The sequence below is a fragment of the Neofelis nebulosa genome, chromosome 13 (genome assembly GCF_028018385.1).
Source record: "Neofelis nebulosa isolate mNeoNeb1 chromosome 13, mNeoNeb1.pri, whole genome shotgun sequence".
NCBI classification, from domain to species: domain Eukaryota; kingdom Metazoa; phylum Chordata; class Mammalia; order Carnivora; family Felidae; genus Neofelis; species Neofelis nebulosa.
In genome coordinates, this window is record NC_080794.1 from 74,182,068 (window position 1) to 74,199,261 (window position 17,194).

Genomic DNA, 17,194 nt, shown 5'->3' on the forward strand with positions numbered 1-17,194 from the left:
CCCAAATGGCTCTCTAGCCACACACTCAGGATTGTTCTCTCATGCAGAGAGCCCAGTGAACCAAGACTGCGGAGAAGAGGACCATGTCCTTGAAGGCATGGTGAAGGAGGTGTTGGCATACCCCCCCCCCGAGTATTGATGTCCCCCATCTACTGTTTGTCACCCACTCTCCTGGAGGATGCAGTGTAGTGAGTTGGTTGGGAGCACAGGTTTGGAAGGAGACTTGAGCTCATTTGGACAATTTATGCAGTGTCTAAACCTTGGTTTCCTTATTTGTAATTACCCTGATGAGCTCACGTGAGGATTAGATGGAGTCCTAGGTGTAGGACACACAGCACGGTGCCTGGCATGGAACAACACTCAGGGAATGATAGGAATGCTAACAGTTTTATAATAAGGGACTGTTGATTCAGTCAGGGTCATAAACTCTGTTGGATGTGTAAACCAGGGGTACAGGTAGAAGACCCTGCTGCCTTTAAGTTCATCCAGAGCAGTTATAACACATTTGCTGCTGCCGCTGGGTGATGCCACCTTTTGTTTATATTCCGTAGGCATCAGGCCAAGGACTTATGGGCCTAATCGGTGTTGTTGAAGGAAAATACAGTGCGAGCCACATACCTAATTTTAAATTTTTCAGCAGGCATAATTACAAGAGGTAAAGGAACAGGTAGAATTACTTGTCTAGTGCATCCTAAATATTATCACTTCAACATGTAATCAGCATTTTAAAATCGGGGATGTTATGCTACTTTCTTCAAACTAAGTCTGCAAAATTCGGTGTGTGTTTTGTACACCTCTAAACATAGACTTGACTCATTTCAAGTGCTCAGCAGCCATATGCAGGCCCTGGTTACCGTATTGGACCACACAGATCTCCATTTTCCCTCTGAGCTACCTTTCTAACCTGCCAGGAAACAGCGATGATTTTTATGGGGTTGTTGTGGGCTCTGGGAATTTAGAGCTGACCCCTCTCCCAGGGATCTCTCCACTTTCTGTCTGATTCAGAAACACTCTTGGAAAGCTCTTGCTAACAAAGGAGAAAGTTGCCTGTGTCACTGTGTTCCAACCTTGTTGACATCATGAACCTGAGAATAAGTCTATGAGGCAATTTGCTCTGTGTGTTCTTTGGCGGGGGGGGGGGGGTGGCCTATCTGGGGTTAGGGAAAACTTCTTACTGCAATCTGTGCAAACATCATTCTCATCAACCAAGTGCTTGTGCTTGAGTAACACTTCCTTCCCACAAAGAATGAGCAAGTGGGCCTCAAGAGCCTGGGTGCCCAAGCTGTCCATGACCCAGGTTGATGAAAACGAGCTGGGGGCCAGCTTCTCCCACGTGTACAGTGATGCCCCATGGTACAGGATTGATAGCAGGGCCCAGCATGGAGCTGTGACAACTGAGCAGAACAACCTGAGGTTTGCGCAACTGGATGCGCAACTGGATGTATAGTGTATTGGCCCCTCTAGTTGTGTGAAGTGAGGCCGTGCGTGGGAAATGAGCTCAGTGGCAGGAAGGATATCCAGGCAGATAAAAAGCCCTTCTGAGGAGGGAAAAGGTAGCTGTTGTTTCATCCTTAGCATCAGAACCATATGGCTGGCATTGTGTCCTGCTTCCTCTAGGACCATGGTTCTTAATTTTCTTTGGGAGACCAATGAAAGTTCCCAAGATAAGTGTGTGTGTGTGTGTGTGTGTGTGTGTAGTTATATATATATACACAAGATTGCATAGGGTTCATCGAATGGATCATACTCATAGATACACCCTTGAACTCTGGACTCCAGGCTACTTCAATTCAATATCTGACTCTGAGACTCTGTCCGCTATTAGCCACATGCCTTGGGAAAGTTAATTGGCCTCTCAGCTTTGCTTCTGCAAAATAACAACTTCTTCGTGGAGATGCAGTGAGATTAAATACGATAATGCAGATGAAGTTCTTAGAACAGCGGTATCCCACGGGAGGTGCGCAGTAATGTTCATGAACATCTCGAATGCCTTCAGAAAGGAGCTGGCATGAGAACCTTGGGTTGCTACCTGGCAAGGTGTACTTTGAATGCCATAAGCCTTTTGAAACATCAGATAACCAGGGAAAGGGTGGGTATGGAGTTCTGATAACTGGAATGGCTGATTAAGGGACACTTGGTAGGAGTTTAAGGAACTTTGTCCCTTCCTTTTCACATCTCAGTAGAAGGGTAAACTTCAAAGTCAGCTCTGCCATGTGGGAAGCTAAAGGTCAGTCCCTCACAGTCCCTCACTCTGTGCCACCACAATGTCTTTCCTATTCCGCCACCTCTAGAGAGGAACATCTCACCTTTCTTTCTGAGCCATCAGTATTAAGTTAACATGAGTAGGTTCAGTTGATAGGTCTAGAACTCTTCTCTTTCTTCTTGGGTCATGTTGCCCTACTTCTAAAGACTTGCATTAGCTGTTAGAACAGGCAAAGATCCTTCCTAAATAAGTGTTCTTTAAGCCGCGAATCGTAACTGCCTTTGTCACGGGCCCCAACAGCCACCGAAGGTTTGGATGCTGAGGGCAGCATCCCCGTTTATACCTCACAGGTTTGTTAAAAGATAGATTGGGAAAGTTTTACAAACTGGGAGGAGCTTCATCAATGCACTGTGGGGCTACTTAAAAAGTTGACCTGCTTATAAGGTCTGTCTTTCCCTGCTTTCAAAAATGGGGAAAACCTGGGTTCTGTTTCTAAAGAGCTGTCAGCCCCTATCCTGAGATGTATCTTGGCTTTTTCAAGGCTGTATTACAAAACCCTAGAGTATTGGCTCCTGGTCTTCTAGAACTGTTGTGTAGGAGATTTGTCGTTTCTTTGTCCCTACCAAAGGGGAGGGCATGTAAACACACTGACCAGAGCACCATGTGTGAGTGTGTCCGAACTGTAGCTGTTGGGTCAGACTCTTCACATCTTGAGCACATTGCCTATAAATGACCTAAAACAATAACTAAGGTTTGCACTTTGTCAGGGTTACGGGAGCTCAAACCCAGAAGGAGTTTGCTTGTATTGAATTCTAAATGCATATGGCTGTGGGAAGGGAGGGAGAAATAGAGGATGTGGTATAGAAGCCTTAGCTCACACGTGTTTTTGTGAAGTGAGATGCTGTGGGAAATGATGATTTGTCAAGAGATGGGGCACTGGAGACCTGGCTTCTGGACTCCCCTCTCCTACTAAAGTCCATGCCTCAGCTGTTTCTCATTTTTACTGTCTCAGGTACCCTAAGAATAAAGCTAAGTTTGTTGGATCAAGTGATGCCCCCTATATGCCTGTGCTCATACCCACGTGGCTTGTCTAGTTGTCATGCTGTGCGGCTTTGGTATATATTTACATGAGGAGTGGGGCAGGGAATGGCAATACGTCCTGTTATTGCCAAAGCGCTACTCTGGGACTGGTCTGCCTACTGACCTTGAGTAACACCTCTCTTCTGGAGCACACGGTGAGTTCTACTCTGTGCCAAATGGCCCACCCCGCCCCCCAACTGCAGGGTCACCATAACCAAGACTACCCCAAACACAGTCCCTCTTGACATCTCAACAGTCGGGCTCATTGAAGGCAGAGTGGCTCTGAGTGTGTTCCTAGCGTCGTTCCCAGACCAGCAGCATCCACATCACCTGGAATCATTAGAAATGCAGATTCACAGGCCCTAACCCAGGCCTACTGAATCAGAAGCTCCGACACCAGCTGTGTTGGAACAGGCTCTCCAGGGGGTCGTGATGTTCGCTGACGTCTGAGAACCACCGGCTTGGAGTATCTCGCTCTCCAGCAGGTATGCCGTCAGTAGGTTGCCAGTTAACACAACTTGGCATGAATCCAATCAGGTGGGACTTACGGCCTCAGTTCTGGTTGAATTGTATCTCCTTTAGTCACTTCTCAGAAAGCCCTTTTCTTTCAGGTACTAAGGCAGGACTAGGGCTGTGTGCAAAGAAGGGACTTTCAAGAATTAATGCACCTAAGGCCTGGAAGAGAATGTGACCTAATAAGGCCTCACTGGTAATGTGGCGGCCACTGCTTCACACAGGAGGCAACAGGAAGCGGTACTGGGTTCTGATGTTGATATTACTGGCTGCTTGACTGAATCCAATGAGAAGAAACCTAGTGCAGCATTTCCACGAGTTTCTGCTGGCCCGGCACACAAGAAATCCATGGGAGGTGCAGCCTGTATCCATGATCCTGCATTCTAAACATGACCCAGGTAGGTTTGTCCCTCGGTCTGGATGCTAGAGTCACTTGCCTCATCGCATTGTCTTGGAGATGTTCTAATTCTGGAGGGGTCACTGGCCTCTTCTAGAAAAAGGCCCATCTCGAAACGCAGACCTCTCTTATCTGATCCGTAAAGTCCTAGCTTGAGCCAATTAACGTGGCTTCTCATGTTTTGCTCAACCACAACTCAAGGAACGAGTTTTCCCTCTTGTGCACTGGACCTCCCTCTTGCTATCATGGTCTCAGGGACTCTGTCCCAAAGGCAGATGCCAAGCCCTGTCTGTCCACTTTCTTTCCCCTGAGGTATGGGCTTTATAAAGGTTTTGCTTGTTGCATGTTAGCTTTCTGAGCAGAGGGCTGTCTTTTTTTCTCCTCCTTCCTCTTAAGCCCTTGCATAACCATCTCTGTTTTAACCTTTTGCCAAATTCTGTGCTTCTCGCTGTTGGATGTTATTTCAAGTGTTGGAACAGGTAACTTCTACCTTTGAACCTCTGTTGCAACAGGTACAAAGGTTCCAGGAGAGTCTTTGGTCACTCTCAGGGCAGCACACATTGGCTTCAGATGTGGCCTCATCGCAGGAGCTGAGGAAAGGACAGAGGTATCTGAAAGTGGTGCTGAACCAGTGCTGCCGGCTGTCAGGGGTTCATTTCCTGGCCCCGGGAAGTGAGCCTATTCCTACAAGGTAAGCTGCAATAACGCTATCTACTCTCTGGTTTCTACACCGACAGGATGGCAAGGGCAGGGGTGGGGAGGGAAGACACGTGTCTCTCCTCAGCCTTGGAGCTCTTTTACTATATGAAATTACATTTGGTTTAGTAGTAATCTCAGCTGACTTGTGGGGAGGCAAAGCAGAAACCAAGTGGAAAGGCGTGGAGACATCAAGGCTCTATGAATGCTGGCAGGAGGTGGATTTGGGAGAGAAAGTTGTTAATTTCACCGAATCCAACTAAAGTAGACAAACATTTTAAGAGTTACAAAACCCAGATGTATGTCTCCTTCATCTTCCATTCAAAAATTTCTGTGTCAGCATGGTTACAAGGGCTATTTGCCAGCTGCTGATGGCAGGGATTCCCATTTGGAAGGGACTGGGGTGGGGGGAGAGACCTTCAGTCCTCAGCAGACGTTCCCTTGGGTGCTGAGGTCTGTACTAGGTGTGTGACCTGTGTTACCTCATCTGCTCACCACCTTCTAGAAGGTAAGTGGTATTGTTCCCATTTCATAGATGAATAAAGTGTGTCTGGGCTGTTCAACAACTTGGCCTGGGCTACCTAGTTCGCAGGTTGTGTGGCTAAGACTAGACTTCTGACCAGTCCTGTCGCCCTAGGCTGCTGCTATAGAATACAGAATTCTTGTGTTGTCAAAACCTCCCGTTATTTCCTGAAATCTTGGGAGTGTTATTGACGTGTGCATACGATCGAATAGGAATGCCGCTCTGCTAGAATCTGTAAATGATCGAGGCACTTCTCAACTTGAGTACCCGCACCTGGAGGAAAATAGTAAAAAGTAAATTAATTAATTAATAATAATAAAAGAAAAAGCTCATTTGGCCCTGAGCGCTCTCCATTCAGCTGGTAAAAGAAGCCAGCACTCAGGGTATTAGAATAGCTGAGACTTAACATCCATTCTGCCATTCTCGGACCTCTGCTGGACCGAGCTGCTTCTCAAAGGAATGAGCTCCTGAAACTAAGCAATCCCAAGTGTCCCTCCAGCCACGAAATGACCAATAAGCTAGACTGACAGGGTGGCTAACCTCCTCTTCCCGTACTTGGTCTTTCTTCTACGTCTAAAGTGGGGCTCCTGTGAGGCCCAGGGATCAGGTGCCATTCTCTGAGATTGACCTGGCTCGCCCCGGCTGCTTTTTAGCTTGGAGGCTTTTAGGATCTCTTCTCTGTAGAGCGAAATGAACCCTCATCTAGCTCTGGTAAAGGGTCAGGCTTGTGTCGGACTTACCATGAGCCTTCTTGAAGGGACCACTGGGCATCTGGGAGGTAAGGTGGGGGGTGAGGAGGAAGAAGCCAGAGAACTCATGATTTCTGCCTCCGAATCCGAGAATGGGAGCTCCTGCGCCCTTTTGTGGCCACAGCCCAAGGTGAATCCTCTGAAGCTACTATAGGTTCTGACATCCTGCAGACCAATCTCCAGGACCCTTTTAGGGGTCTGCACATTCGGAACAATTTTTCCGGTAACACTGAGAAGTGACTTGCCTTTTCCTGTCAACTGGCTCATGCACGTACAGTGGGTTTTCCAGAAGCTGCAAGATACGAGATCAACTGGACAGCTAAGGACATACGTACTCGTTGCCTTCCTGTGGTTTCAAAAGTTCCCAGCTTTAATTGGAGGTGAAGGAGGCAACAGAATCGATTTTTTAATTTAGATTTCAAGGTGTGAAAAGGATGGGCAGCTGATTGTGTCAGAGGAAAAGAACAAAAGCTCTCCGTCTGGGTCACTGTCATTGCTGGTTCCACTGGCTTTATCAGAAACGCTTGGGGACTGAGGCAGGCAGAGGGAGGACGGAGGTTGGAGGAGGGTGACACTGTGCCAGGTGCCCCACCATCGGGAGGGATGCAACAGCAGGCTGGACCTTCCTGTCCTGGGAGTCGAGGCGGGGAGCGGTGTCCCCTTTCTGGCATTGGTGCTCTGCTCCGGGCACCTCAAGTCAGTCCAGTTTTGTTTTGATCTTCATTTCAAGGTAGTCAGTCACAGGAGCCAAGGGTGAATGGTGCGATTCGGGCTGGCTTTTGTTTCAGCCTTTAGGAGCTGGGGTTAAGGGCTTTGAAAAGGAGCCAGGCAGCCTGGCGGCTTTTCTCCTCCTGCTCAGAACGCTTCCACTTTCAGTTGTGAAAGAAAAACCAGGAAGTGAAGTCCCGGAGCACGTTAGAAAGCCTGGCCATGGCTTGACTCGGGACAGCTCACACAGGGCACAACTGGGGACGCTGGGAGCCGAGCCATCCCTCTGCATGGATGCTCTGGAGCCAGCCTATCCTTGGAGGAACTGGGGGTGAGGGAAGAGGGACAAGGATTCTGTGCCAGGAGGAACCCGGAGCCAGGAGACCCCATTTGCAGGAAGCGCCAACAGATGCGACCCCTTCACAGGGTAAGGGGACCTTCCTGAGGGAGTATTTAGCAAGGGGTCTTGTGAGCATGGGGCAGAGGCGAGGGGCCGCCCCAACCCCCAGCTTCAGCCAGTCTAGAGCCTGCTGTGTGCCTGGCACGTGTCAGCACTCTCTCTCTCTCTCCCAGCTCTCTAATGGACACTTTTAAACTGTCCTTATCAGGAGGGGTGAAGGGAAGGGGGAATGTGGGGCATGTGGACTGGATTTTCTTTCACCTGTCTCCCTTGGAGGAGATGGACCAGAACCGAGACCTCTTCAGTTTTCATTGTGAAATTTGACTCCTTCCTATGGTGAGAGCTAATGGGTGAGGGAGGGATGGATGGTTTCTGAACGGACTTAGATCAGTTTTAAGGGGTAGGGCCACATGTTGAATCTAAGGTGAACTTCAAGGACTTTCAAAGTGTGAGCTTTGTGGGGAGGGGGGGGGCGCCTGTGTGGCTCAGTCAGTTAAGCATCTGACTCTCAGTTTCTGCTCAGGTCATGATCTCACGGTTCACCAGTTCGAGCCCCGTGTCAGGCTCCGTGCTGACGGTGCGGATTCTCTCTCTATCTCCGTCTCTGATCTCTCTCTCTCTCTCTCTCTCTCTCTCTCTCTCTCTCTCTCAAAATAAGTAAACTTAAAAAAAAAAAAAAAAGAGTGAGCTTTGGGAAGGGACTCCATGGTTGGGGATTGCTACCTTCTGTGGGTATTAATCTTCTTTGGTGGTTTGAAAAGTAAGATTGAATCTATCGATCTATCGCTCCAATTTGTAGATGATTGGTATTCTCTAACAGCAGCAGAGTCCTAAAAAATAAGACCATTTAGGGGCACCTGGGTGGCTCAGTCAGTTGAGCATCCGACTCTTGATGTTGGCTCACGACATGATCTCACAACTGTGGTGTTGAGCCCCGTGTCGGGCCTGCTTGAGACTCTGTCTCTCCTCCTCTCTCTGCCCCTCCTCCACTTGCATGCATGCTCTCTCTTAAAATATATAAACTTAAAATAATAATAAAATGTCATTTGATTTTAAAAAGATTGATTTAGGGACACCTGGGTGGCTCAGTCAGTTAAGCATCTTTCTCCGGCTCAGACGATGATTTCACGGTTTGTGGGTTCAAGCTCCACGTCAGGCTCCGTGCTGACAGCTCAGAGCCTGGAGCCTGCTTTGGATTCTGTGTCTCCCTCTCTCTCTCTCTCTCTCTCCAAAATAAATAAACTTAAAAAAAAAAAGGTTTATTTAGTAAAAAATAAAAACAGAATAATTGGTTTCACTTGAACGCTCCCTTTCTACTGCAGCATGGGCGTTACTCTGTAGTGGTCCCCTCCAATTGAGGAGTATTTGAGATGAACACAGAATCCTCTTAGAAGAGGCATGGTCTAAATTCTTGTGGACGTCACTTGTGTGCTTGACACAATAAAAGGAACAAAACATTAGAACAAGGGCCACAGATATTTATAGAACAGGCGGATCATAGAGTTAAATAAATGGTAGGTAAGAAAATGCAGACGGTGGGGTCTCTAGCAAAATGCAAGGTAGATGTGCCCCCAGATAGAAACACATTCCAACTTAATTTAAAACAACAACACACGGCTAAGGCCAAACAGAATATTTCAGCCGGGTATTTGGCTAGGTCCTGACCTAGCATAGTCTTCCCTCTCAGGCTATATTCTAACACTTCAGGGCAAAACCCCCTACTATAATGTTAGTATATGATCGAATGCCTCCGTGCTAAACATGCAGTGAGGGCCACAGATTCTACAGAGAGGCTCGGGGTCCGAGAATGAATGGAGAAGAGGAAGATGAGGCCAGTTAGAGTTAAGCACCAGCTCATAATAGCTGCTCTTAACATTTCATTAAGGCAACCTTATGACATGGATGGTTTCACCATCTTACGGCTGAGAGAATTGGCTCAGGGAAGTAAGTAGCTTTTCCAACATCAGAGATCGAAGCTGTCTGTGTGACACGAAAAACCATGGTCCAACCAGACAGGTGCAGAGTTAGCCTTTCTTCAGATCTCTTAGAAAATTGCATTCGTGAAGAGGTTTTCCTGTGTGGTGACCTGGGCAGATCTTGACTTCACATACTTATTAATGCTTCTCAGGTTGACATTTTTCTAGAACTGCCAACGTTACAGCTACCGTTCGTTGACTGTTTCCTATGGGGCAGGGCTGGGCTTAGTGTTGGCGGGGTTATCTTTTAATCTTCAAAACGGTCCTGGGAGGCAGGTGGGTTGTTTCGCAGATGGGGAAACTGAGGTTTACGAGTACAGAAACTAGACACACTTAAGGAAAGGTAGAAACTGGGATTTGAATCCTGGCTCGTGTAGTACCGAAGGGCAAACTGTGCCTCCGTTCCAGTGAGTCTGGTCTAGTTTAGTGATGAAAGAACTAGAAACTGGGAGAAATCTCTCTTTTGAAAATCCTTCCCATTCAAATCCGTAGACAAAGAAAGCAGATTGGTGGGTGGTGCCAGGGACCGGGAAAGGAATCGGGAGTACCTGCTTAATGGGCCCAGGGTTTCCCTTAGGGGTGAGGAAAGTATTTTGGAACTAGATAGAAGTGGTTGATTCCACAAAACTGTGAATGTACTAAATGCCACGAAATTATTCACTTTGTTTAAAAGAAATTGTTTTTTGATGTATTTTTATTTTGGAGAGAGAGAGACAGAATGCAAGTGGGTGAGGTGGAGGGGCAGAGAGAGGGGGAGACCCAGAATCCGAAGCAGGCTCCAGGCTCTGAGCTGTCAGCACAGAGCCCAACTCGAGGCTCGAACCCACGAACCGTGAAATCAGGACCTGAGCCGAAGTCGGACGTTTAACTGACCGAGCCACCCAGGCGCCCCCTTGCCCCAAAATTACTCACTTTAAATGGTTGATGGTATGTGAACTGCACCTGGGAAAAGAAAAAACAATCCTCTTGCCTCTGGGAAGGTGATTTACCAAACCAGGATTTGGCAATTGTTTACTAACCAGGAATGAAGTTTCTGTTCCTGTCTGTTTCCTATTTTTGGCCAGTAGATGCATGGACCCTCAGCTGGGGTGCAGTCTGAGGTGGTTCTCATGCGTGGCAGCACCCTGCAAGGGGGACCTGTCCCCAGCAGCCCTGAGTCAGCCGTCATTGTTCTCAGCACACCTGCTGTAAATACGTCCAGGTCTTTATCTCTTTTAAGCAACCATGCCTCTGCATCGAAAAAGGGCTCTCTCGCTCACTCTTCCCCAGAACACAGGGCCTGATAGTTCCTAGGCTCTTAATCCATGATGTCTCAATAAATACATGAGATTTGGAGTTTGGAAGGCGAAGCAGCCCCTGTACTTCTGTGGTCAGGCCATAGTATTGACCCTCTTTGGGGGAGCTGGTAGCCAAACTCTGGGTCTCCATGGGTCAGTCTCCTCTAGGATGTGTGAAGTGGTGGGTAGCTGTGGAAGAGGATGCAGGGGTGGGGTAGGGTCGGAGGAGATAGCTGGGTCAGAATTCAGAGGTGCATGATGCCCTCTGCAACGAGAAATCCTTCGTTTAAATAGAAACGAGGAGTTGCTAAGACCTTGGTTCACAAGGTGGAGGGCAGTGACAGTATGAAGGTCTTGGTTTCTTCTCCTTCAGGAAGCCTCTGGGTAGGACACCTGGTACTTGGCCAGGAGTCCGGAACGGAGGGAAGCGGAAGTGGGAAAGAGATCCCGGCTTCATGAGGACCTCTCATGACCAGCAGTGCCTAGAGGGCTCCGTATACAGTACCCCTTTTAAGTAGGAACGGTTACCTGTCCCCTTTTGCATGCAGTTGAGGGAAACTGACGCCATTGACTTTATGTAGCTATCCCCAGGGCCACGTGAGGGGTAGGGCTGCTGCTCTGGCACCTGGAAGGGCAAAGGCCTTGAAAGTTTGTTGCTGTAAATGAGACTGTTGGCCATAAAGCTTGTTGTTTGCACTTTGAATCTGGTGACTTATGACCGGCGGCCAACCAGGTAATTTGAGGGCTGACTCTGCAGGAGCTCTGGCAGGAAGGCCCCTTTCACAAAGTTTCAACTCACTGTTTTTCTCCTGCATGGGTGATGGGGGCCTAGCACTTTGTCCAGACTATCTTTTTACAGGCTCTCTTATCAAGTCCCATGAACTTCTGGTGCTGAGTCTCCTGATCCCCGTTCTCATAATGAGCAACACACTTGGGAAGCCTTGAGGGGTGTTTTTTGAGACAAGGTTTTCCTCAGGGTAGGGCTGCTGGGCTGTGGTTTGTTGGTAGATTAAGGTTGACTGTGTCAATCTGAGACCCAGTGGGATTTGTCACTGCTGGCTGTCAGCCTATGGGTGGCTCAACTATCCTATGCTGTCTTCATGGACCGAGTTAAGAGGCTTGTGGTATTTAATGTAATGAGGGCTTTTTTGTTAAATCCTACTCACCAGGGCAAGGCCTGGCACCCTAGGGCTCTCTGGTATTTATGAACTGAAATGGCTCTAGTTGAGTTGTATGGTGTCTCCACCAAGCACCAGATACTGTCACCTTCAGTCTTCTTGGAGGCTTTTTCTCCCCCACCTTCCTTTCAACTAAAGATGGATCCTCTACCTGCATCAGAAACACCCCTTCACTATTTCCCTTCCCCAGGTATCATGCTTGTCCCACATCAGCGCCTTTAGTCATACTCTACCTCTGCCCCCACATCTGGGTGTTCCCTTCCCCTCCCCTCCCTTCTCTGTGGAAAAAAAAAAAAAAAAAAACAGAGACAGAGATGACAGTTGAGAAAGATGGTTTGACAGAATCGTGGTTAGAATCCTAGTTGGGGACTTATTAGCCATTGGCCTAATTGGTGGGGTCATCCTCCTTGATTGACCCTGGAAATGACACCATTGGCCATAAACCTAGGAGATCAAGAACCACACATCCTTGAGAGTCTAGTCTCCACACAGCCCCCTTCACCTAGTCCAGTCTACACTTGCGTCTCCCACACTGAATCCTTCTGTAAGTGTGTTCAGTAGGCTCTTGGCAGGGGGTAGGTCTTCTAAGTGTCTCTCTGCACATGGCAAAGTGCTGGGCACACAGTTGGTCCAAGACCTTTGTTTTCCTTTTTAAAACAAAATATGTAATTTTATAAATAAAGTATAGAGGGTAAATCTCTCTCTTGCCACATGGAGCTCTCCAGTCCACCAGATTCTGCCAACACTGGTATACGCCATTAAGCATTTGTTTACTGCCTGGGGAATTGGTTTTAGCTCCTCCTTGACCGTGAAGTCCCAGCGTGCTTTCCGCACGCCGAACACACTGCCTGGCACATAGTAGGTGCTCAAATATTCAAACGCTTGTAGAATGAGTGACCCTTGAGCCCCTTCAGGTCAAGCTGCTTGGTGTGGTCAATGTCATGGCATGTGGCCCCTGGCTGTGGCGTTTCGGAAGAGGACTCAGCCACCTCTGCCCCATCTGTGTGTGTAGGAGCACACTGGGTCCTTGTGGGACTGAATGCTGCAACCTGTTTCCTTCAACAGATGTTCCTCCCTCATTCTCTCCTCTGAACTTGTGCCATTGGTAAGCAAAAGGAACAAGTGGCTCGCTGGGACCTAGAGGGTTCCTGCTGGACCTCAGGCTCTGTGCAGGGTGTAGTAGACCTGAAGGCTCAGACAGCTACTGCCTGGGAACACTCACAGCCAAGGCGTCCACTGAGTCACAGGAAGCTTTCCTGAGGCCCAAACCTCAGGATAGAAGGGAGCCGCCTCCGATTCGTACAAGCCTCCTGAGCTCTGGTTCCTGGAGCTTTCCCTGTGTGATTCAGCAGCAAAGATATTACCCATGGATATGCATTAAAAACATCCTGATTTATTTATAGCGTGCTTGCTCACAGGCCAGGAAAACCATTTCAAGCCTAACCCTCCCCCTCTCCCTGCCAGCTGCCTTACAAATTGGAGTTGTTGGCTATGGCCTAGCATTTGGGCGGGGAAGGGCAAGGCGTGTGACCTTGATATTGCTTTCCTGTTTTAATTAAACACTCACAGAATATTTCCATGCTGTGGAAATGACCGCTCAGTCACCCCCCCCGGGACTTCATAGGGGTCCCCTTTGGGAATACAGTCTCCCTGCTCTGTCCTGCCTGACCCCGTGGAGAGGAGGCGGCCCTCTGCTGTCTGCCTGGGGACATCGCCTGGTGTGTGTGCCTCCGAGCACACTGGGTGCCAGGCCCCAGATGGAGAGAGCGGTCTGTGTCCAGTGACCTGGAACTGCTTGCTGGAGAAGGCTAGCGCGAGTGGTGGCCTGAGCACCTGGGCAGCGGTGACTGGCTGGAAAGTCAACTGCCATCTCCTAGGTCAGGATCTTACGCCAGCCTCTTCTCGGCTCCTTGCAGTGAATGTTGAAAGGTACCCTTTCAGGGCCCCTTTTGGCCCTGTGACTCAAACTTCACCTTTGCTCTCTTTATCTGCTAAAGAAATGGATGAAAAACGTTTCCACCCCCAGCGCTGCTGTCCGAACAGGCTCACTCTGTGGCTAAGAGGATTGCACACAACGCGAGCGCTCAGAACGGCCACGTTCAGTGTGGCTTTGGTGGTGGGAAGGCTGCACTTGCAGAAATGAAGCTGAGGCCACGTTCTCAGGCACAGGCACATGAATTGTCAACAACCAAGGTGGTGGAACTTTCTCGATCAGCTGCCTCAGGCCGAGGTGGGGTCATTTGGAGCTCTTGTTTGTTCTTGGGTTTTTGCTCGTCTTTTTTAAAGCAGTAAAGCACGCGTATTTCATGTTAAACAGCGCCTACTCTCAAGTTACCTTCTTGATGAGACTTGCTTGAAAACTTAACCCCTGCTGTCCACAATCCTCTTCCCTGATTCTATTTTTTTTTAATTCCATATACTATACAATCTAGTCATTGGTCAGACTTGTCAAACTCCCCAAGAAAATACAACCCCACAAGGGCAGGGTTTCACTGCCATGTCCCCAGCACCTGGAATGACACCAATATACAGTCAAGCCCTTAAATATCTCTTGGCTGAATGATTGAATACTTGAAATTTTCCAGGAAAATCCACTCATGATTTCTCTTCTTCCATACATCTTTTCATATGAGGAATATACTTTCAGAAACACAAACACATAGGCATTTGTCCAAGTGGGGTTTTTTTGTTCTTTCTACTCAGTAATGTATCATAGAGCCCTTTCCACATCGGTACATACAGATCTGCTTTATTCTTTATAATACCTGCCAAGAGCACACTGTGTGACAGTGCTCTGATTTATTTGGTTACTCTCCTATCAAGGTAGGCTTTCCTGGTCTCCCGCATTATAAAAAAAAAAAAAAAATTCCTGTAGATGTAACAATAGTGAACAGAATAGTTGATACTTGATTCTATACACCAGGCACTGTTCTAAGTACTTTACAGGTACATTAACTCCTTTAATCACGAAGAAGATATTTTCATTGCCATTTTACAGATGAGAAACCATACAGGGGCACCTGGGTGGCTCAGTCGGTTGAGCATCCAACTTCAGCTGGGGTCATGATCTCGCTGTTTGTGAGTTCGAGCCCCGTGTCAGCCTCTGTGCGGACAGCTCGGAGCCCGGAGTCTGCTTCGGATTCTGTGTCTCTCTCTCTGTCTCTCTCTGCCCCTCCCCAGTTCGCACTCTGTCTCTGTCTCTCTGTCAAAAATAAAGATTAAAAAAGAAAAAAATTTTTTTTTTTTTTTTTTTTTTTTTTTTTTTTAAAGAAACCACACAGAGGTTATCTAACGCAGGTAACAAAAACGTTCACACAGGGTAGGGGACCACATTCCTAACCAGTACCTTGAACAGCCATTTGTAATATAATTTATAGAGCTGATGTCTTTCTACAGGATGAGTTACTAGTAGGGTCATTAGTTCAAAGGGCACACATTTTAAATTGTGTTAGAAGGCAATGAGCACGTCTTTAAGGAGACCACACCTAATTTACGTTTCCCTAACAGTGCATTTTATACTATTTCATCTTTGCTACTCTTATGGGTGGGGGAAAAGGCATTTCATTTAAATTTGCATTTATTAAATGCTAAGCAAAGATAAATGTCTTTCTCATAAATGATGTTTTGCTGTGAACATTCTGGTTGTGACCTTTGCTCTGTGTTTTATTGTGTTTGTTGTGTTTTGTTTTTTGTTGACTTCTAAGCATTCCTTATTGAGGAAATGAGCTCTTTAGATAGGCAAAGTATTTGATACTTTTCCCAGTTTATCTTTGTCTCTGGTATCTTTCCTGCAAGGCAAATATTTTTTAAAATTTTATGTAAGCTTGCCAACATTTTCATTTATGGCTTCTAGGCTTTGTGTCTATCTCAAGTCTTCCTCCTACCAGAATTATAAAAAGAAAACATTCTATTATACTTTTTATCCCCAAATACTCTTATGGTTGTCATTGTTTCATATTTAAGTCTTTGATCCATCTTGAGCTAATTTTTGTTGGGGGGGTAAGACAGTGATCAGCTTGATGTCTTTTCTCTGAATGGCTAACCAGTTGTCTTGATACTTTTAAGTGAAAAAAAAAAATCTATCTTTATTTGAAATGCAATTTAGTATATGTGAATATATCCCCTGGGAGTTTCAGGATCATTTTGTTCAGAGTTTTGTGTATTCATGATCAATAGAAAACTTCTCTAGCTCTATCAGAAGCAAATGTGGTAATGTTGAACTCTCTGGTCCCCCCCTAGCCCCAATTCCTGTTGGTTTTCAAAACTTTTCTGATTCTTGGGGCACCTGGGTGATTCAGTCGGTTGAGCCTCTGACTCTTGCTTTTGGGTCAGGTCATGATCCCACAGTCGGTGGGTTTGAGCCAGGCATCAAGCTCCGTGCTGACAGTGTGGAGCCTGCTTGGGATCTCCGTCTCCCTCTCTCTGCCCTACCTCTGCTAATGCTTGTCTGTTCTCAAATTAAATAAATAAACTCTAAAAAAAATTTCTGACTGGGGCGCCTGGGTGGCGCAGTCGGTTAAGCGTCCGACTTCAGCCAGGTCACGATCTCGCGGTCCGTGAGTTCGAGCCCCGCGTCAGGCTCTGGGCTGATGGCTCGGAGCCTGGAGCCGGTTTCCGATTCTGTGTCTCCCTCTCTCTCTGCCCCTCCCCCGTTCATGCTCTGTCTCTCTCTGTCCCAAAAATAAATTTAAAAATTTCTGACTTTTATTAATAAGCTTTATTTTTCTGGGTGGACTGTATTTTTTTAAATTTTTTAAATGTTTATTTTTGAGAGCGAGAGACAGAGTATGAGTTGGGGAGGAGCAGAGAGAGAGGGAGGCACAGAATCCAAAGCAGGCTCCAGGCTCTGAACTGTCAGCACAGAGCCTGCTATGGGACTCAAACTCATGAACCATGAGATCATGACCTGAGCCAAAGTGGGAGGCTTAACAGACTGAGCCACCCAGGCACCCCTCTGGGTGAACTTTAGAATCAACTTTTCATTTCCCGAGTAATTCTGTTGGTTCTTATTAAAGTTACATTAAATGTATAGATACATTTAGGGATATGGGGTCCTCTTGACTATCTCAAGCATGCGTTTCCAGTTTTCAAGGCTTTCTTATGTCCCTCAGATCTAAACTTTTTAAATAGAGACTTTACACATTTATTCTTTTTAAAAAAAGGTTTATTTTTAAGAGAGAGAAAGAGAGAGATGGTGAGTGGAGAAGGGGCAGAGAGAGAGGGAGACATAGAATCTGAAGCAGGCTCCAGGGCCCGAGCTGTTAGCAAGGAGCCCAACGCAGGGCTTAAACCCGTGGACCACAAGATCATGACCTCAGCCAAAGTCGGACGCTTAACCGACTGAGCCACCCAGGCGCCCCTACACATTTACTCTTATATATGCTATTGTGAATGACTTTTCCCCCATTACTTTTGAATCAGCTATTTGCATGAAATAAAGTAAAGCTATCGAGTTTCTAGCTACCAATGTGGTAACTAGCCACGTTATTGAATT

At 47.2% G+C, this 17,194-nt stretch overlaps 1 protein-coding gene across 3 annotated transcripts in view; it reads left to right on the plus strand.

The window, feature by feature from the left end:
* Positions 1 to 4,724: 4,724 nt before the first annotated feature.
* The window catches only part of ACSL5 (acyl-CoA synthetase long chain family member 5), a 45,281-nt gene continuing 32,811 nt past the window's right edge, over positions 4,725 to 17,194 (plus strand). Inside the window, exon 1 of one of the 3 annotated variants that reach the window (XM_058697771.1) lies at positions 4,725 to 4,884. Coding sequence is in view for 1 of the 3 variants with exons in the window: in XM_058697770.1 (XP_058553753.1) it covers positions 7,164 to 7,296 (133 nt within the window). In the remaining 2 variants the exon portion in view is untranslated. Of the gene's footprint in view, positions 4,885 to 5,337; positions 5,398 to 7,052; positions 7,297 to 17,194 lie in introns of those variants that run through there. The other 2 variants (XM_058697772.1, XM_058697770.1) reach the window with 2 other exon arrangements.